Below are 21,792 nucleotides of genomic sequence, written 5' to 3' on the forward strand. Positions count from 1 at the left end.
TCCGACACAAGAGGTGATATATTTTCAAGAAACCCTAGGAATTAAAATGCAATTGGATAGGAGCAACATTACAAGTCTTGAGGACATCAATTTCAAAATTAGAAAAGGGAAGACTGACCTCTAACTTAGTAAAAAAGCAATCGTAAACATAGACAAAGTGACGCTCTGACCTATCAAGTCAGAAAAAGCAAACCCTCTCCTCAAGAACAGCCACGACAATCTCATAAATTCTCTCATCCTCACGATTCACACATAGCCTATGATGCCTACAAAATTGTTTAGCATATTCTCTATCAATTACAGGGACGAGAGTAAGAACAGTTATATCTACCTAAGTCAAGTCTGACGGGACCTTGGATGACATGTTGTGAATTACAGATTGAGACATAAAAACTATATCTACAATACAACAAACAAAGAAATCGTCACAAAAGAACTCAGGTATCAATAAAAGAAAGTCAGGTTACCGTCAACAGTTTCAAAAGATACAAATTTGATCAATTTCTCATACATAAAACATCACCAGACTACCAGATACATAAATGGCACCATTTTCAAATACATAAAGTGGCACCATTTGGGGACAACACAACAGAAAACTACATCAAGGTTCATAGCGACAGTTTCAAAGAAAAATGCAATTTGTTTATCACAAACAACATTTCAAAACCACCATTCGAAACAAACATGAATACTACCCAGAATGTTGAAATAAAACAAAAAACATGAAAAGGATGGAGTAAAGAACCAACCTTGAAGGAGCGCAAAGAACAAAGAGCACTTCAAACGGCAATACACGAATGATCCTCTCCAAGAAAACGAACAATATCTTCTAAAACCTCAAGATAAAGAAATCTTGAACTAGGAGCAAATGGCACGAAGAAAGGTTGAAGGAAGTAAACGAGAAGGGTGCAAAACGTATGAAAAAAGCAAAAAAGGGAAAAAGAAGGAAAAATGAGGTATTTATAAGATACTAGCGGTAAAAGCATCATTTACCCCTCATTTCATTAATAATGCGCGCGGTTACCAAGGTAACTGAAAAAAGGGCGCGTGTAACTGTTATAAAAAATGTAACGTTTTTCACAAAAAAACACGTTGAGTACCCGACCTGTTCCGGAAAGGCGGCGTACTTGATGTGAAATCCCAAGTCCTCTAAATGTCTGAGCCCAGCCTCATAAAAAGTTCGGACTCACGCAAGGGCACTGTTCATACCCTGACCTAAAAAGATAAGGCCAAGCCTAATAGGGTTAAAGGCCCAGCCAACAAAAGTGGCATCTTCTACTCATACTCGACTTCATAGAGGTCGGGTACGACAATGTTATCCCAAATTCTATTTATCTAAATTAGTAACTAACTTCTAAGATATCTCCCACTTATTTAGAAGAAAGATCTCAATAAACTTCCCAAAATAAAGAGAAAGGTTATCCACCAATAACGGTGGAATTACTTTAAAGGTAGTTATCACCACTATTATAAATACATTGACAATATCAGGTATATTCAAGTCCCAATTTACTAAAAACCTGCTAATTTAGTCATCAGAGTCTCTTGCAAGTACCAACCCCACCTCCTTACGAGGAACTCGAATGGCGGCACCTCGATATCAATACAAGTCGGACGCTGCCTCAAAAGGCTTCTGGACCTCACGTCTAGACCCAAAAGCAACTCAGTTTCAGGTAACCTTCGAAACAGTTTCAATTTTTGATTATTTGGAGTGAATCATCGGTTTTGTGCCAGATATTTGTATTCTATTTTCAAGAAGAGATTTTTAGAACTCCAACTAAAGCTCATGATGTTTAATTGACGACATGATAACATTGAATCATTTCTATAAACGTTAGGGATATAAATAGGACAATTTAAACGTTAGAGGTACAAATAGAACTTATCCCAAATATTAGAGAGAAAAATGATACTTTATTCTTTAAAAAAAAGAGTTTTAGTTTTTTGCGTTTTGCATTAGTCTTTTTTTTATTATTATTTTAAGTGGACTAGTGGAGTATGATTTAGCCAAGTTAAGACGATTTATGATGTCTCCCTCTCAAATTAGTGAATTACCATAGCCGCGTCGCAAAATATTTATACCGTTTCGGTAATTAATAAATTTTTTCTTTTGTGGTTATTTACATTATGTTTTTACTTTTTACATAAAAATACTAATTAAAACATGGACATATATTAATTAAGTAATTTAGTTCAATATACTAAAACATTTCTTCTTGTTTTTTTTTTTTCTTCTTTACTGTAAGTCTGTAAAAGAAAAGAGACATAAAGATTTGTAAGACCCTCTAACTTTATGGCCAACCTGCCCTATTCCTATATTTATTCATGTATACACAGTTGCACACGGCCCTTTTGTTAATCGGGCTTATTAAATTTCGGCTCAATTGAAAAGGTCGTCCAATTTTAGAGTCAGACCAAAAAAAATGTCAACGCAAGACGAAAAACGGGATCAATGCAAATAAATAACCGGGGAAAAGAATTCATTCGAAGAAGCAAGTCTTTATTTTGAGTTTTGATAGGTGAGTCATTCATTCTCCGTTTTCCGATTCCTGTGGTGTGTATCAACCTTCTGGAATCTTCCACCTTTTACAATACATGCTTTCGTTCCCTACAATGTGTAACGCTGCTATTGTGGGATAATCACTCGGCCTCCATTTTCTTTCTTTCTTTATTGTTCTTTATGAAGCTGCCTACACATTGATTTTATTCGCGCATCAAATAGGTAATTTTCGGAAAATTATCCTAAATGCTTTTCAAAATTCTTGTTCCTTTACAATGTGATGTGATCGAAATCGTTCTTTCTTTATATCCGGTGTTGTATATTTTGATGAGTAGCGTTCGCATCTTCATTTGTTTCTCGTTAGCATGTAATTGGTGACAATCTCATCCCATGTTTGAAGGTGAGAACAAATTCTCAGGGGGATGGCCACTTCTTCGGTTGTGGATGAATTTGATGAATCCATGAAGAAACAGATATCATCCCTTTTGCGGGTTATGAGTTTAGTTAAATCCTTCAAAGAGGATAACACGCCTTGCAAAATTGACGAGGTAGTATAATATTAGTATTTTTTTTTCTTTTATTTATTTATTTACTAAAGTAGCTTCCGCTAATTTAATAACTCTGCAGGTTTTTATTCAGTGCTATTATCTTAGGAATGCAATTGGATTGAAGCATTTGTTCTGCTATAATTGTTGCGTTCTGCAGGGTTTGTTTTTAGGTTCCATTGGCACTGCAGCTAACAAGAATGCATTGAAAAGCTTGAATGTTACTCACATTCTGACTGTTGCTGGTAAACTGCCACCTACAAATCCTGGGGATTTTGTCTATAAAGTAATCAACGGTAATATATTTTTCATTTTGATACAATGAATTAAGTCTTGTTTACTTTCTATTTCCTTTTGGTCTTTAGTTTCATCCTATGTTATTGTTAGATAGCTGCTTTTGACATGAATGCGGTTCTTTTTTTCCCCCTTGATTGGGCTATCTGTGGACTAGGATGAAAAAAAGGATACCTTTTGATTTTGTGGTTAAGGGGATTCATGTCTAGTACTTAAGTTTACTAAAATGGGGCTGCAATTCAACAATTTCTTTGTGTGCACTTTAAGAAAGCAGTGTCAAAAACTATTTATCCTGGACTTTATTGTTTTTCAGGTCATCAACTGTTTAGCTTCCTCTTGCTGTTAAAATATTTTTGGTGTTGGACTGCTTCTAATGTATGATCACTCCTTGTATCTTGTGGAGTGTCAATAACCGTTTGACTTCCGCATGTAGTATTGTTTTCAAATAGCCATGTCTGCACAATATTAGCTATCTGTATTGTTTGTAAAAGACATTGATTCCTTCATTATGATTCTATTGATTTCACTCAAGCTGCTGAATGGACTGAGTGTGTGATGTTGTCCCTATAAGCCAGTGCTGCATCCATACTAAAGATAACTATTTTACTGGAATCTTGAGACAGTTGCTGACAGAGATGACGTTGACTTGAAACAATACTTCAATCAGTGCTTTGATTTTATTGAGGATGCCAAAATGCATGGTGGAGGTGTTTTGGTTCACTGTTTTGCAGGAAAATCAAGGAGGTATGCTTCTCTGTGCTATGTTTAGCCTTCGTCAAAGTAATATGACAATTTCTATTAAAACCTTCTATAATGAGGTTCTGAATAGCTATTGTTATCAGATGTCGGATGTCATGTGGAACTAGCGAGCATGGCTGTTGAGTAAACATCAATTTTTTCTTATTAACTGTGCATGCTGTTTTAGCCTTAAAAAAGTATTTTTACCATTATCCCCCCACAAAAAAAAAAAAAACTTGTTGCATTATTCTCTTCTGGAGTCTGATTCTATCTTATCTGTTTTAAGTCTTGAAAAGTTAAATAATAAAGTGCATATGTCAAAATTATTGTCAATCTTTCCTGACATAGAATTTTAAAACATGAGTTCAAGACAGGTTTCACTCTTTTGTTTGTGTGTAGTGTGCTATCATGTCCTTTAAGTCATTTGAAAGCCAAACTAGACCTGAAAATCACTGACAATACATATAACGAAAACCTAGATTTGTAGCTTGAGTTTTAATTAGAACAAAGTAACTCGTCCTTTACTTGGTCTTTAACTGTTACGTTTTCCATTGTTCATATTGAATCTTTTTTATAAAAATAAAAAAAACTTGTCTTTTGTATTCTTCACTTAGCTTTTTCTTCATTTGATTATCTGAGAAAAAATGGATCCTAAATTTTCCACCTTCCAGTGTGACTGTGGTTGTTGCGTATCTGATGAAGACTCGTGGAATGAGCTTATCAGAAGCTCTGCAGCATGTAAAGAGTAGACGACCACTGGCATCTCCAAATCCTGGATTCATCCGTCAGCTGGAAGACTTTGAAAAATCGCTTCAAGGTGTCGTTGATTTGCATTTTTATTATTTGAAATTGCCACTCAATTTGGTTCATTATTCATATATTCATAAATAAAAAATCACCAAGAGGAAAGATGCATTTACTTCTTAAGTATATATTGCTTTGATACACCTGTGATTCTGTGATTACACCATGAAGCATTTACAGTTGTTCAATGACACATTAAAGATAACTCAAGAATGTTACTTAGAAAATAGAAATCAATAATAGTACTTTAAAATGAAGGAGAAATATTGCATTGTTCCATTTAAGGATGATACCTCATCATAGCTTTATGTAATTTTTCTCTACAAATTGTTCCAGAAGATTCAGTATTCAAATTGTTTCAGCCTTACATCACACTCCTTTAGTCCTTCTCTGATTGCCATTTACCTTTAAATCCATGCCTTTCTTGTTTTGGCTGAAAATTGTGGTGTATATGAGTTGTCAAGGTAGTTGGTGTTCTCATTAGCAATACTCCTGTGTATCTGTCTATTATATCTTTTTGCAGTTACAAATTGAAAGTGGATAGAATGGACATCGCATTGGTTGGATCTCATTTGTTTTGGGAAGACATTGAAGTGTCCTGAACTTGATGATGTGATATCTCAAGATAGAGTAGAGAAGATGTTTACTGTAAATAGCAATCACATGAACACAAGGCCGGGTCTAGAAAAGAGAAGTGATTCACTCTAAATTGCTGGAACTACAACTTCATATTCATATTTCTATTCAGGTATGCAAGTCCCATTTGAGAAGATGGATTCTGGTTACGTTCATCAGCCTATTCATTTTCCATGAAATCTTAGAATACAGTCTACTTTTTGCTCTTTCCATCCGATTGCTTTGAGCTTACAGAAGAGAATAATACAAGTTTTCTCACTATTTCTGGTTTATATTCACAAGACGCGTCTTTAGATTTCTGTGTCTTACATTTAAAGTACAAAATCAGTCTCCATTTAAATTTAAAACAAAACACACCCAAAACAGAAATAACAAACCTATTTCAAAACGAAATCAAAATTAAAATAACAAACTCAAATTAAAAATCAAATTACATAAAAAAAAACCTTTTTTTCTTTCACATATGTACCCCTGCCTCCTATTATCTTTCTTGTTTCACTATTCCGTTACTTCCCCCACAATGATTGATCCCCTTAGAGACTGGAAATGTGATGGAGTAGTGAAACAATAAAAAAAGTAATGGGGGCAGGGGGTAAAAGAAAAGATTTCTGGTGTGATTTGATTTTTTATTTGGTTTTGTTATTTTATTTATTTATTTATTTTTAATTAGGTTTGTAATTTTTGTTTTTGAGCGTGTTTTGTTTTAAACGTACTAATTTTCAGCGAGGCTGATTTTGTATTTTAAATATAAAACAAAATTACTTTTTGCATACATTTAAATAGTTCTAATGGTCATTGGTCGAATAAAAATTATATTTTATTAGTTTTTTTTTTTTTGGTATTAAGACGGGGCTAAAGCCCGGAAAAAGACCTAATTACAAACTAAACGGGGCAAAGAAACCCCTTTTTCATCATCAAAAAGGATGCTCACAATCTCTCTAGGAGGTGTATCCCAAAAGTGTAATCCTGGTTCTAGTTCTAAGCCTTTGCGAGCGAGGCAATTGGCACCTCTATTGCCTTCTCTATAAATATTTACAAAACAAATATTCCAATCTTTAACTCTCCAAGCATTGATGTTTCTAATCATACGATTTGGATGATTGGATAAGTTTTTCTCATTATTTAGAATTTCAATCACTGCTTTAGAATCACATTCAACTTTGACCTTCTTTAGTCCTAAAGTCCACGCCAATTTGAGGCCTTGGTCAATACCCCACAACTCAGCTCTGTAAGCTGTGCAATCACCAATAAAATAAGAAAATCCTCCAAGCCATTTTCCATTTCCATTCCTCAAGAGGCCTCCACAACTTGCCTTCTTCAATTCATTATTTCTTGACCCATCAATATTCAAAGTTATCCAATTGTGTGGTGGAGGGTGCCATCTGATGTGGTGTTCTTCTCTGTTCTTGACCCTGCTTTCTTCTTTTTTTCTTCTAAAGGCATCATTTATATTATATTTTATTATATTTTATTATATTTTATTAGTTAACTTTCGTTTTTTTTCTCCATTTTTTTTTTTTGGGTATTGAATTTTATTAGCTATCTAGATGTATCGGTTTTTAAAACATGTATGTATATAGTCATAGTGTTTGTTTGTTGGTTAGTTATTCAAGGGGGCCTAAGCCCAAAAGAGTTTGTCAAAAGTAATGATCTGTTCCGCGTGTGTATAGTAAAGACCATTTTTGTTATTTAGGTCAAGAAGTTAATAAATAATAACCATGACCTTCAGGAAAATAAAATATAAAAAACAGAAAGGTGTTTTTGTTTGTTGGACATGAAATGAAATCAAGTGTTAGAAAGTGTTTGCTGTACTTGGCCCAGAGAACTTTTCTGAGATGAGATATTCTATTTATTGGCCTGACTTGTATGAGATCTTCAAGATAGAAAGTTACTCTTTAACAGAAAGTTTGAAGATATTCAAGATTGGACCAAAGCATAGCATATGACTTTCAAGAACCGGACATGCTATGTGGTCCATTTTAGCTTATGGTCCAAAATCACATCTAGGGATTTCCATCAAAAAGTTTTAGGTTTGGGTCCATTTTTAGGCCTCGTACAGTACAATAACATAACTGGATGCAACGTTACACTTTACTAACGCCAGAATACTAATCCCCCTAACACGTGGATTAGGGCACATCTATTATACTTAATTAACATTACATGTCAACATCTCAGCCTAATGGTACATCCTAGGGTGGAGAGAGAAAATGACGAAGAGATGAAGATTTTCTTTGATGCATGGCTGGATAATTATTACAAGAAATATGTCATTTTATTTTTGTTTATTTTTAAAATAAAAGTACTTCCCTATATTCGATACATGCAAAAAAATTTCACCATAGAATTGGTCTAAAATTATAATGTTTGTAGGACCACAGAAAAAGGAAAAAATAAAATATATTTATTGTCTCTACCGTTTGGGTGCGTCTAAAATAACTAACAATTTTTTATACATCAGATGTGTTATTTTTTATAAATTATTAGATTTTATAAATAAAAATTAAAGGATATTATAAAAAATATTGATAAATTTTATAAATATATTTTAATATATAATATTTTAAAAATGACGTGTAATCTTTTGGTTTTAAACAAATAAATACAAAACATATAAATGCATACACATTTTTTATTTAGTAAAATTAATTTTTATGAAGTAAAAATTTTATAATATTAAAATATTATTAATTATTAAAATAATTGGTTATCTTAATGATAATGTTTCCTTGCTCAATTAGTTCACCAATATACCGCTGGAAGATAAATATAAAAACAACTGATTATCATAATGATATTTTATATGCACAAAAATATCCTGCTCTTATTAAAAATTTAAAAATTACATGTCCTCAACGTGATATGTACATCAAATAACTGAGAAATTGTACCCCAAAAAAAAAAAAAAACTCGAGTGCAAAGGTAGACAATCGTTGTTTTACTTTGTAAAAAAAAATATTATATTTAATGAGTTTAATTCTCGATAAAGAACAAAAAGTGGAGCCGAAAGTCAAAGCTAGCTCTCTTTTATTGTTTTACCATAATGAAAGAAACTGTTGGGCAGCACTCTCACATATCATATCATATCATATAATTATTTTCCATCTTCTTCTCCCTTCGACCCTTACCATCATTCTTCACAATCCTTCCCTAAATTATTACACCGTATGGACCCCATTGCTTGGAAAAGTGGACGCATCCACCATGTTCCTCAATCCAATACTACTCTGAGCACAAAGCAGTAGCAATCTGTGTTCTTTTCTTAGTACCCCATCCTTTTCAATATGCTCACATGTGATTATTTAATATTAACCATTAACCATCACGCATAATCATTGGTTTGAGTTACTGAGACGCATGGTGTTCATGTGAAAAGAGAGCTTAGTCTATTGAGGATCGTTCAAAAGGTCAACAAAGTGCAACGCTGATAAAGATCTCGAGCTACCTTGAATTTCCCAACCCTTTTTGAAAAAATAAAAGTATCAACAAAAGAGAACTGCACAATCATGCCCTAGAGCGAGATCGCACATTATTTAAGTCATTAGGAAAACAATGATATAACTTTAATATTTAACTAACCAATGGCCATTGAAAATATATATACTTAGTAATCAAGAAACATTCATATGAAGAGTAGTCTATTTGTTATTTTGTTTGTTTGTATACTAATTCGTCTACCACTCTCTGAAGTTTTCATCCATGGTGGATAAAGTTTGATAGTATTTGTTCAATTATAATTGGATTTTTATACATCTAAATCACATCGAAAATTTATTGATGTGAAGGCAATAGCTAGTGTAATGTGCATACAAGTTTCAAGTTTGTCCGGATTTTAACCTCCATAGTCGCTAGTGTAATGTGCACACAAGTGTTTTCAAAATGGGATTGTGACTTCATGGGACCCACCAAGCATATACTTAATTAGATTGTGAGTTGAATTTCCAAAACTTTACTGGTTGCCCGATTAAGCACTCCATTATGTGTGTGACCACTATCCTTGTCTTTAGCTAGAATTAGTAGCCTGGATTAGGACCATGACCATCAGCTGCAACCTAACGTTGTTTCTTTATTGATAATTAACATTTGTTTAGTCACGCAAGTAATAGTAGCACTAACAATTTGTGAGCAGTGAACTTAAGTTTTGCTCCATTCTCCGCGTTGCGGTACCATTAACCTTTTTTTTTTTATTTGTAGTAAAATAGAAGGTATGCACTATGCATGAGAAATCATGTTTTTATTATTTTTTGTGTATTTCTTTCTAATGTAGAAAAAAAATTTTTTATCTTCTTTCATATCTTATAAACTACTTTTATTATCATAAATAAAAAAGTGTAAAAAAAAATACACAAAAAACCTTATCAAATTTCCCCGGCGAAATAATTCAATAACAACATTGTCACCCATTGCATGTCCGCCAGCAAGGCAGTAACCCCCAATAGAGAATAATATATATATATATATATATATATATATATATATATATATATGCATTTTTTTGCGTACCTTTATATATATGATTTTCTTTTTTGTTATTTTAAGCATTCAATATGTATATAAGGTTAAATTTAAAAGGGTATTTTTTTTTTTTAAAAAAAAAGGAGGCATTCTTTATTAGAAACTTATTAACAATGTGAAATGTCATATGAGGTGTTCTACATTTTACATTTTCTATTTTTTATGGAAGTTATAGATAGGCAGAGAAATCCAAAATTTTGGAAAGTAGAGTAATACATACTATATAGTTTCTTCTTAAAAGAACTTCACAAAACATAAACTCGCACTTTTTATAGATAAACATTTATCTAAAATATAAATTTAATTTTGATATACTGTCAGTATAAAGTAATCTTATATTTGTATTTAATTACATAACACCACATTATAAAAAATAACTATTACTTTGTTCACATAAATAGTCATCCAAAAAGATAAATATAATTGTAAGAATGTGTAACATATTTTATATTATCAACCCATCAAATACATTTTTTTGTTAATGTTTATTTAAAATTGAACATCCGATGCCTAACATTTGTAGAACTACGGTCACCCACTAGTTTAAAAGAAACTAATGCTAAACTAAAGTTAAATAAACTTAACTCTATTTTAGAATTTAATCTAAAATATGAACTATTTTAGAATTTAATTTAAAATATGAAGATCATCTTATATTTATAAGGATTTTATTTAACAAATATCTTTTTTACGAATATAAAACTAAAAATTTTGTATATTAAAAAAAACTTTTAATGCATTAAATATCATTAAACAATTGAAAACCTTATATAATGTTATATTTTTAACAAATAAAAAATAAAGTTCTTTGCAAAAGGCTTGTTCCATTAAATTTAGCAAAAGAAGTAGCAAATTGCATTTTAAAAATGAAAAGGTAGGGAAAGAAAAACAGAGTGGTTTGAGAAAGGTTTGACTACTCATATGTGTATAGACAAGGAGCGAAAATCCAGGAAAGGAAATAAAAAACGCTGACCACACAAGTCACAAGACACTCTGAATTCTGAAATATGAATGTGATGATGAAATGCAAAAACCTAATCTTACCCCTCTGTCCCACTTACTGACATAAAACGACCTCACATTCGCCTTAACACAGCAAAGCACACCGTCGTTTGCGCGCGTGACGCCAACACCCCCCATCTCAATCACCTTAACAAAACGACCAACACATGGACCTGTCGTACGGCAAACTATTCCCTTCTGGGCCTGGGCCTTGCCGCGCCTCGGAGCAATAATGAAGCCTATGTGTCTGTACCCTCACGTGGACCCACTCCTTCTTGTACCAAAGAAAGATTCCCTATCCCTAAACCTAAATATCTCATGATTAATTTCATGTTACAATTTATTAGTGTTGCGTCGAGGATACATATTTTAACAACCAAGTTGGGTTGGTCTAGTGGTTAGCTCACTAGTCCATTTAAGTAAGTATCGAAAGTTTGAATTTTACTTTGTACATGCAGTGAAAAACAAAAAAAAATATATTTTAACAAGATAAAACTCATGAACAGTCGATTTCACGTGAAATTGTTAGATGAAAATCGATTTCACCTTTTAACAATATCATGTATAATTGTAACTAGTAACAACGGTACATTTACTTTACCTTAACCATAGTTTTTCGCCTTTAGACTTTGTTTGGATATAGAAAAGAAAATAGGGTAAAAAACAAAAATAAGCCAAAGAAAAAAATAATTTACGTAAATAAGTCAAAACGAAAATTGCTTCATGAATCTATCAATGCACGTTTATATGTAGTTCGAACCAGTTTGGTTCGAATTCTATTTCTACATAATTCGAACCAGTTTGGTTCGAATTATACACAAACACATAATTACACACACAATAATTCATGGTATAATTCGAATTATGCTGTTAAAAAATTAATAATTTAAAAATTAAAAAAAATATATATTTTATTTCATACGTTAAAAAAAACTAACAAAATATTTAATTACGAGACTTCTTTAAAATATTAATGAGCTATCAATTCGAATTTCATACAATACTTTTCTGTCCATTTTTAATAGTTTATGAATATTTTTTAATAAATTTTTTTAAATTATACTACAAAAAATATTTTATTCTATGCAAAACAATTTTAAAAAATGGCTTAAAAAATGTTAGGAGTACTATAAAAATTTGTAATGTTATAATAACTTAGGTAAATACATGCATGTACTCAAATTTTAAATAAAATACTCTACATAGTCAATAATAATTTAGAAATGAAAGAAAATATTTTATTCCATACAAAATAATTAAAAAATATATTTTATTCTATACAAAATAATTTTAAAAAATGGCTTAAAAGATGTTATGAGTACTATAAAAATTTGTAATATTCTAGTGATTTAGGTAAATACATGATAAAAATATTTTTTCTTTAATTTCTAAATTATTAGTGACTATGTGGAGTATTTCTTTAATGTCCTAAGTCATTAGGACATTACAAATTTTTATAGTACTTCTAACATCTTTTAAGCCATTTTTTAAATTATTTTGCATAGAATAAAATATTTTTTTGTGGTATAATTTAAATAAATTTATTAAAAAATATTCATGATAATTTTTTAATAAAATTATTTAAATTATATGGTGAGATATTACATGATTCGAATTACACGTAGGGAAGTTCGAATTACTCTTATTCAAATTATATGGTGAGCAATTCGAATTCTATACAATACTCTTCTGCCCATTCTTGATAGCTCATGAATATTTTTTAATAAATTTATTTAAATTATACCACAAAAAAATATTTTATTCTATGCAAAATAATTTAAAAAATGGCTTAAAAGATGTTAGAAGTACTATAAAAATTTGTAATGTCCTAATGACTTAGGACATTAAAGAAATACTCCACATAGTCACTAATAATTTAGAAATTAAAGAAAAAATATTTTTATCATATATTTACCTAAATCACTGGAATATTACAAATTTTTATAGTACTCATAACATCTTTTAAGCCATTTTTTAAAATTATTTTGTATAGAATAAAATATATTTTTTAATTATTTTGTATGGAATAAAATATTTTCTTTCATTTCTAAATTATTATTGAGTATGTAGAATATTTTATTTAAAATTTGAGTACATGCATGTATTTACTTAAGTTATTATAACATTACAAATTTTTATAGTACTCCTAACATTTTTTAAGCCATTTTTTTAAAATTATTTTGCATAGGATAAAATATTTTTTGTAGTATAATTTAAAAAAATTTATTAAAAAAATTTATTAAAAAATATTCATGAACTATTAAAAATGGACAGAAAAATATTGTATAAAATTCGAATTGATAGCTCATTAATATTTTAAAGAAGTCTCATAATTAAATATTTTGTTAGCTTTTTTTTAACGTATGAAATAAAAATATATATTTTTTTAATTTTTAAATTATTAATTTTTTAATAAATTTTTTAATAAATTTTTTAAATAAATTATTAATTTTTTAACAGCATAATTCAAATTATACCATGAATTACTGTGTGTAATTCGAACCAAACTGGTTTGAATTAGTGTGTGTGTGTGTTTGTGTGTAATTCGAACCAAGCTAGTTCGAATTATGTGTGTGCATGTATTTGTGTATAATTCGAACCAAGCTGGTTCGAACTACATATGCGTTGGTAGATTCATGAAACAGTTTTTGTTTTGGCTTATTCACGTAAATTATTTTCTCCCTTAGCTTATTTCTGTTTTTTGCTCAAGAAAATAGAAGGAAAGAAAATAAGAGGAAGGAAAATGAGAGGAAAGAAAATAAAAGGAAAAGTAGAGTTATTTATGTATTGTTTGGATGAAGAGAAAATGAATGGAAAAAAAATAGAAAGAAAAATTTCTTTTGTTTGGATAAGAAGAAAAGTGAGAAGAAAGAAAATCATAATAATATAAAATTACATTAATGCCCTTATAATAAAATAAAATATAAATATTTTTATTTATTTATGTTTTATTGCATTTTATGAATATTATAAAATATTATAATTTTATAAATTATTTATCTAATACATATATAATATTTAAATGTAAATTTTTATTATAATAATGTATTAAAACTATTAAAACTAAATTTATATTAATAATTATTATTAATAATAAATTAGGGATAATATTATAAATACATCAAAAGTAATATTTTTCTTTTTGTTTTCATGTTTCTAATGGATGGAAAATTTTTTTGTAGGATCCACACTAAAATTTTTTTTTCTTCTCATTTTTTTTGGTATTCAAATAAAGAAAAATAAAATTTTTTACTTATTTTCCTTTCACCATTTTTCTTTCCTCTTATTTTCCCTAAAACCAAACATGGTGTTAATTTCCACCCTCTACCCTACACTCTAACGGGTGCCACTATCCCTATTCACTCATCTCCATTACATTTTATGTCTCAATTTTCAAACATCAGAGACCATCCAAATTACACTATTGTTATCCTATGTATAAGAAACGATCTAAATCATATATTCATAACAAATCAATCATGGTTGAAGATATGTTCCTTTGTTATTAAGGTATATTATCTCTTCCAGCTTCTAACAGACAGGAAAGTTAGAAGAGATAATATTAATTTGAAATAATATTATATAATTAATAAAATTTAATTTTTTAATCAATATTTAATTAAAAAAATATTTTTATATTAAATTTTAAATATTAAATTTTAAATTCAAATAATATAAGAATAGAATACGATCTAAAGTATTAACTAATAATATTGATTAAAAGTATTAATTTTTTAATATTTTTTAAAAATATAATAACAAATTTTAAAAATTTAATATATTTAATACATTTGAAATATATATAAAAAAATACTTATTTTAAAAAAGAATTAGCTAAATATTATTTTAAAATATATTTGAAACATATATTAACAAGATAGTTTTATGTATCCACCCAATTCAGGATGGAGAGCATGTGAATTTGACCTCATGGGGATGGGATGGAGACTAAGATGTAAAGTAATTTTTGAGCATATTGTCATCATTTTCAAGATCTGCTCGGGATATAATATGAGAACTCCTTTGACTCCAACCAAATATTGATACTCCTTATATTAAAATAATTGTTGTCTTAAATATCTAGATTCAAAATAATTAGCTTCAGCATAAAGCTAATAGTTAATTAATTAAAACTGGATAACGTACAACACAAGAAAAATCAAAATATCGTCTCGCTAAGGTTCGGTAAATTTATGACATGCAATTATGCATATAGTAATAGTAGCATCAATAATTTGTACTCATGAGTCATTATTATTTTATCAACATGATTCCTGCTTAGTATTCAGCGTCAGTGATAAACCACTTTGCCTACTAGTACTGTTTAAACTACTACGAACTTATTGAGAATTAAGTATAAATTTGACTAGAATAATATACACTTAAATTCATACAATAATACATATAATTGGGTTTGGTTGTTTAGAAGTTCGAAACAGGGACTCGGAATTTAGGGTTTATGTCTTCTTACAAGCTCTTGATTGGAGTATGGACCTATCCACTAAATTAATTGCCCTGGGTCTCAGCTGCACTAAATTCCATTCAATTTTAAAGACAAAGCTTAAACATAGCTTCCGCAATTCATGGCAGCTGCTCAAACACATGCAATAAACAAAGTAATAGTAACCAATAAATTGTAGCTTATCTATATGAGTGTTCTAGACAAATAGTAACATAATAGAATGATGATTAAATGAGAATCCGACGTTACGACATAACACCCGACGCGCCATAACGGCCGCATGGGTAAACTTGAAACCAACGAATTCCGACATTAAAACATAACTTATCATCACTAAGGTAGCGTTTGGTGGAGAGACGGAGACAGAAAGACAGAGACTGAGAGACAGAGATTGAAATAAATCTCAGTATTTTGTTTGGTGCAAAATGGGAGACAGGAATTGAAACAAGAATGAAACTCTAATTTAATTTGCACAAAGGATAAAATTGGAATTAATTAATTGAAATGAGAATATTTTAGGTATAAAATGTTATTAAAGTTTCAGTCTCCATCGCTAAAAATTTTAGTCCCCTGTGTCCCTACCTTTTGGAGGTATTGAAATACTGAAATTTTGAAGACAGAGACAGAAATTTTAGTACCAGTCTCTGAACTAACAAACACGATACTAAATCTCAGTCTCAGTATCTCAAAACAAACACTACCTAAATGTCGAAAAAACGGCAATTCTCCAAAGAGACAAAGATAAAAGGAAGAGACATTCATCGGATAAGAAAGAAGAGACTATATTACACTAAAAAATACTATTGACTTTAGCATCAAAGTGTCTTGTAGGTTATTTAGTACTCACACGGATTGGTTCTATACACGTTAAAGCTAGGATCAAATCCCCCATATCGTGAACTCGATTCCGATTAGGACGATGAGTTTATCTAACATGTGTCTCTACTATTAATAGAAACTTTTAAATATTTATTTTAATAATAAATACAAAAAAAATTTAAATTTAAATTTTTTATATTTTCAATAATTTTTTAATTTATAATTTTATTATGTGCTTTTAGGATATAAATTAATTAAACTCTATCTATATTAGTCTAGAAATTGTTTCTAACTAATTTAATGCAAACTGAGTCACTTAATAATGTAGGAGTATAATTTTTGGATACTGATTTTTCTATAAGTAAATTGCATTTCTAATCATGCATCTTCGGAGACTCTTGTTCTTTGCAATTGATACTATTTATGGTGTACTAGTGATAATATGGTTTAGGTTTTATGGATAATTTGTCATCTGTTGATTGTTTAATATTTAAAAAACAATTTTCTATTTGTAATATTTATATAAATTATGTGTTTAATGACTTAAACATTGACAAAAAAAAGAATTGAAAGAGAATATGCAATATGCAGTGCATAAGTTGAGAATAGTTTAATTTACCTGGGGTCAACAATTAATTGAAAGTATTGTGGGGAGAAGCAGCCGGTGATTATTTGATTTGTGAAAGAAAGATTCCCTTCTCAACTCTAGGAGTAGGACTCCGGAAATTGTACCACATAAAAAATTAAATATGTTATTCCTATATTATATTATATATACTTAATTGTCTCCTTGCAAAAGTTTAATAAATATAATATTATATTAAAAAATGGACAAGAAAAATATATCAATGGTAAAATTTATTTAAAATGATACAGTCTAATCGATCACCATGAATAACGTGTCAATTGGTTGTTGTTCTTATTCAACTAGTGTTTCTCTTAGGGCTGTTTGGAAACTCTAGAAGTAGTTTTTTTTAATTTTTGACTTATAAAAAGTAGTAGTATTAATGTCGGGTGTAATTTTCAAAATCAAATTGCAACTTTCTAAGAAGCTATTTTGGAGCTTATAGAAAAGTTAAAAAAAATGACTTCTCTCATAATACTTCTACTTTTTATTACATTTCTTTAAAATAAACACTTTTAGAGTTAAAAATCCAAATACAAAATAACTTATTTATAAGTTACTTTTAACAGAGTCATTTATTATTTAAGTTATTTTATCAAAAAGAGCTTAATTAAGTTAGTTACCCAAACTGAACCTTAATCTCTTATATAGCTCATCCACTTTGTAATTAACTCGGACTTTTCTTGATGGATGAAATATACGGTTAGCTGAAGTAAGATCCAGAACGTGAATATTTGTAAAAGGTATTTCCATGTTTAAAAATAAGAGAAAGTACGAGGAGATAATGATATTAGTGTATAATGTGTACAATAAGAGTAAAAAAAAAATTAATTCAAATGATAATTAAGCTAATTAATTTTTAATAATTTTAAATTTTGAATTCAAAATAATAAGGATTTGCAATCGCAGCAGTTATATATACTGTAAACCTTCCTCTCCGCATGTGACGTGACTCTTCTCCTCCAGTCTGTTTTTTTTATCGGTGAAAGCTCTGTCAGCAACATCAGCCGTCGTCACCCAGAAGAAGACCGACGCCGCACTGCATCCTGCGAACGTATGAGCAAGATCGTCGCGCTGTGCGTCTTTCGCGCAGCCTCCCGACGTGCGGCCGTGCGGCCCCCTCTCACAGGAGATTCACCGTGGTAGCGTTTCATCAGCTATAGGTTCACTGTGATTCAATGTGCGGCCGTGCGGTCCCCTCCCGCAGATCCATCCGCAGCCGCACCCATGATTTCAAAACAAGAAAAGCCAACATAGAATTTAAATCGTCATTGGTGGTATGTTTACAGAGTATCAAGTGTTAAAAACTATAACAAGAGCAAGCTTAAAACTTCATCATCTATGGTCAATTAACTAACTCATCTTTAAATTTTTAATCCAAATTAAAAAAAAAAAAAAACTATTTACTATTCTTGTTTTTTTTTTCTACTTCATTTCCTTAGTTGTTTCATGCCTTGACTTCACTTCACTTCTTCTCAAGTTTCCACTACCCTAACAATAATTTTGACATTTTAATTCAAAAAAATGTCAAATATGCTGGATGGTCAATTTACTGTGTATGCAGATGGTTATTTTAATTCTTAATTGAATGGATATTTTATTCGATTTGGTTTAAGTATATACAATTAACAAATACTGAATAGTCATTTCACTAGGTAGTCGAATGATTATTTTAATAACTACGTGGATAATTGTTTGTTGGCCAATAAGAAAGCTTCTAATGCCAGAGAAGTGGAATGATTGATGAGGGTGGGATGGCAGATAGTTGAGAGGGAGGGAAAGATAATATTTGAGTAAATTTTTTTGGTAAATTAAAATTGAAATAGTTAATTTTTTAAAATAACTATTTGAGTTTTTTTTCTCTTGTATTAGACTAAATTTAAAGCCTATTGTATATATTATCAAAATTCTTTATTGTCTTCCTAGCAGAATCTTTAAAATAATATTGCATGTGAAATTTCTTACCTTTATAAGTAATGTATTTATTCTAGGCCATTATCTTATGTATCAGTTATAGACTGAGCAGTAAATAATCGTGATGAAGTTAGTCACTTTAATATTATTCAAAATATAATGTATTTATTTATGATAGGTTAAAGTATATTTTTTGTCTTTAAAATTTGTTAAAAATTTAAAAAATATTTTTAAGTTTTATTTTGTTTTAATTTTATCCCAAAAATTTTCGATTTACATCAAATATACTCCTAGCGGCTAACTTTTCAAAAAATTTAGAATAAATTTAGCAATAATTTCACAAGAACAACTTTTAACATAAACAAATCAGATTTAGGTGTCATGCTTTATTGCTTAATTAGTCTTAAATTTTTTAAAAATTTAACTGTCAAAAATATATTTAATACAAATAAAAAATTTTAAAAACAAAATTAAAACAAAATAATATTTTAAAATTTTTCGATAAATTTCAAGAATAAAAAATATTTTTTGCCCTTAGTTATATTAATTTTCGAAATATAATTTTACTGACAAGTTATCACGGCCGGATCACTTGTTATTTTATTTAACAACTCTTGCTATAAACGAGCTGAGAGTAGTCTAAAAATTTCCGGAAGTGCAAAAATAAGAAGAGAATCCAATTGGAAAATGTTATTTCTGAGCGGTTCAAGAAATAATTACAAGTGAACAGAAAGCAATCCACGGAACATCGGAGTTGGGGCATTTTAAACAGAAGCGAAATGGAAATCCGAGAGAGAATGGAGGCAGTGTTTGGTGTTGGTAGCTGCCTAACCAATTACCAGCATGGAGTGATGGCTCCCATGTGATTTCACTGCTCATCCTCAAATCCTTCATTATTCACCTTGGTCCTTGTGTTTTCAACTTTGAATTCCTAACTTTGACTTTTCTAATTCTTATTCCCTCTCACTCGGTTAATGTTCCACTATATTTTTATTAGTAGACTAATTATCAATAATGAATTACAACGACAAATATGGTATCAAAGTTTCCAATTTATTTCCTGCTCCTCCCGTAGTGCGTAGTGCATCCTCCATTAATAATGTCTGTTAGCAGAATTAGGCACAGTTTGATGATAACTGCAAATCTAGCAAGTGGAGTAGCTAGCTGACCTAGTTAAGACATTAAGGCACATTCATTGTTCTCATTTGTTTGATAAATGCTCTGTACTATATGCTACACAACCTAACTAAACAGATTTTCAGCAACAGTGTACCTCACTTATTGGAGCAGTAATATAAAATTATGATTTATTTATCATATATCCTTAGGACATATATTAAAATTATAAAATAAAAAAATTTTAATTAAAAAATAAAAAAATTTAAATTTTTAATGTATTTATTTTATATTTATTAAAATATTTAAAATTTTTCATTAATAATAATTTCATTATGTGTCCTAAAAACACATGTTAATATCCGCAGCCCAAGAATATATAAAAGAGTAGCATAGATTTCTACCTTTTATTTAAATAAATATTAAAAAGTTTTTATTTTCCAAAATACGCATAATTTAAAACAGTGCCAAAATACATAAACTATCCGTAAAATAAATTTTAATTCCATTTCACAAAGAGCAAAACTACCCATAAAATAAATTTTAATTCCATTTCACAAAGAGCACAAGAGATATGAAGCTTCTAGCGTGGTGTTTGCAAATTGGACCAACTCAGACTTGACGTTTGAAAAATAAGAATAACATTGGGCAATTAATAATATTGAGTTAATAGTCAAAATCGTCCTTGAAAAATATCTCTATCTCCATTTTCGTCTTCAAAAGATAAAATTAATCAAAAACTTTCTCGAAAGTTACCGACGTTAATCGAGTTCGTCCTTTCGTCAACTCAGTTATTGAGGTGTGTAACGTTTGCTGAGCTGAAACGTTAAGTTCCAGCGTGGCACACTCCAGCATGGCTAACATTAATGCTGAGCATATATGTTTGTTTATTTAGCTCAAATTAGTCCTAATGTTACAACACTAATCTAACCCCAATCGGAAGCATAAATGTGCGTGATTCTCATAGTAGATGACCTGTATGTTTGTTCAGTCACTGTTACGATGAATGGAAGTCACAGCGGTGACTTGCCGTCTCAGTCTATTGGTAGCCGTGGTTCCAACTCTTCTATGCGACAGAGGAGGAAAATCAATGACCAGACATGCTTTTGCGGGTTGAAGACAACGATAAAGAAATCTGGTACAAGAGAGAATCCAGATAGGTTGTTCCACACTTGTGCAAGATACCCGGTGAGTTAAAATAAATTAATTTTGTTTTCCATTTTTCTATGTCCATTTTTTGTCAAACAGTTGAAATTGATTTTTTTTTTTTAAATATTCAGAAGGGAAGTCACTGTAACTTCTTTAGGGGGTTGATGATGATGGGTATGCAGTAGGGGCAGAAGCTGATGCAGAGGTTGGTGGTGATTATGATGAATGGAGATTGAATGTGTCATGGAGATTGGATAGTTTGGAGGGTGAAGTTAGAGCAATAAAGATGCTAATAATGTACATCTCAATTGCAATGACTGTGACTACTGTCATTTGTGCATCACTTTTGTTCACATCAATCTCCAAGTAAAGCTATAGATGGAGTGTTATGTTGTTGTGCTTTAGAGATGTTGTTAGAGCTTTGAAATTGAACTATTAGATATGTAATGATGATGTGACTTATGAATGAGAAGGCAACTTTGAGGGTTAAGAGGATAATCTAATACCATCAGCTGAGGCCTTCGAGGATTGAGAGCATGCTTTTGAATGAGATGGTAGCTTGTTGGGTTGAGAGTGATGTTTCTTGGTTTGGAATAGCTTATTTTTTTTTCCATATCTTTTTCCTTCTCATCAACCACAAATGGCTCTGAAATACCATGCTCGAAATATA

General features: G+C 30.1%; 1 protein-coding gene across 2 annotated transcripts; it reads left to right on the top strand.

Annotated features, from left to right (window-relative positions):
• The first annotated feature begins 2,489 nt into the window (after window positions 1-2,489).
• Window positions 2,490-5,781, top strand: LOC112722967 (dual specificity protein phosphatase 1). 2 transcript variants are annotated; one of them, XM_025774175.3, is made up of 6 exons: window positions 2,490-2,725; window positions 2,868-3,051; window positions 3,209-3,344; window positions 3,966-4,086; window positions 4,752-4,897; window positions 5,408-5,781. In XM_025774175.3, the coding sequence occupies exons 2-6, from the start codon at window positions 2,926-2,928 to the stop codon at window positions 5,416-5,418; spliced, it is 540 nt and encodes a 179-aa protein (XP_025629960.1). In that variant the 5' UTR covers window positions 2,490-2,725; window positions 2,868-2,925; the 3' UTR covers window positions 5,419-5,781. The 2 variants fall into 2 exon arrangements, with proteins under 2 accessions (XP_025629960.1, XP_025629959.1); XM_025774174.3 differs by having other exon boundaries at window positions 2,904-3,051.
• Window positions 5,782-21,792: the final 16,011 nt, after the last annotated feature.

The sequence above is a fragment of the Arachis hypogaea genome, chromosome 11 (assembly GCF_003086295.3).
Source record: "Arachis hypogaea cultivar Tifrunner chromosome 11, arahy.Tifrunner.gnm2.J5K5, whole genome shotgun sequence".
NCBI lineage: Eukaryota > Viridiplantae > Streptophyta > Magnoliopsida > Fabales > Fabaceae > Arachis > Arachis hypogaea.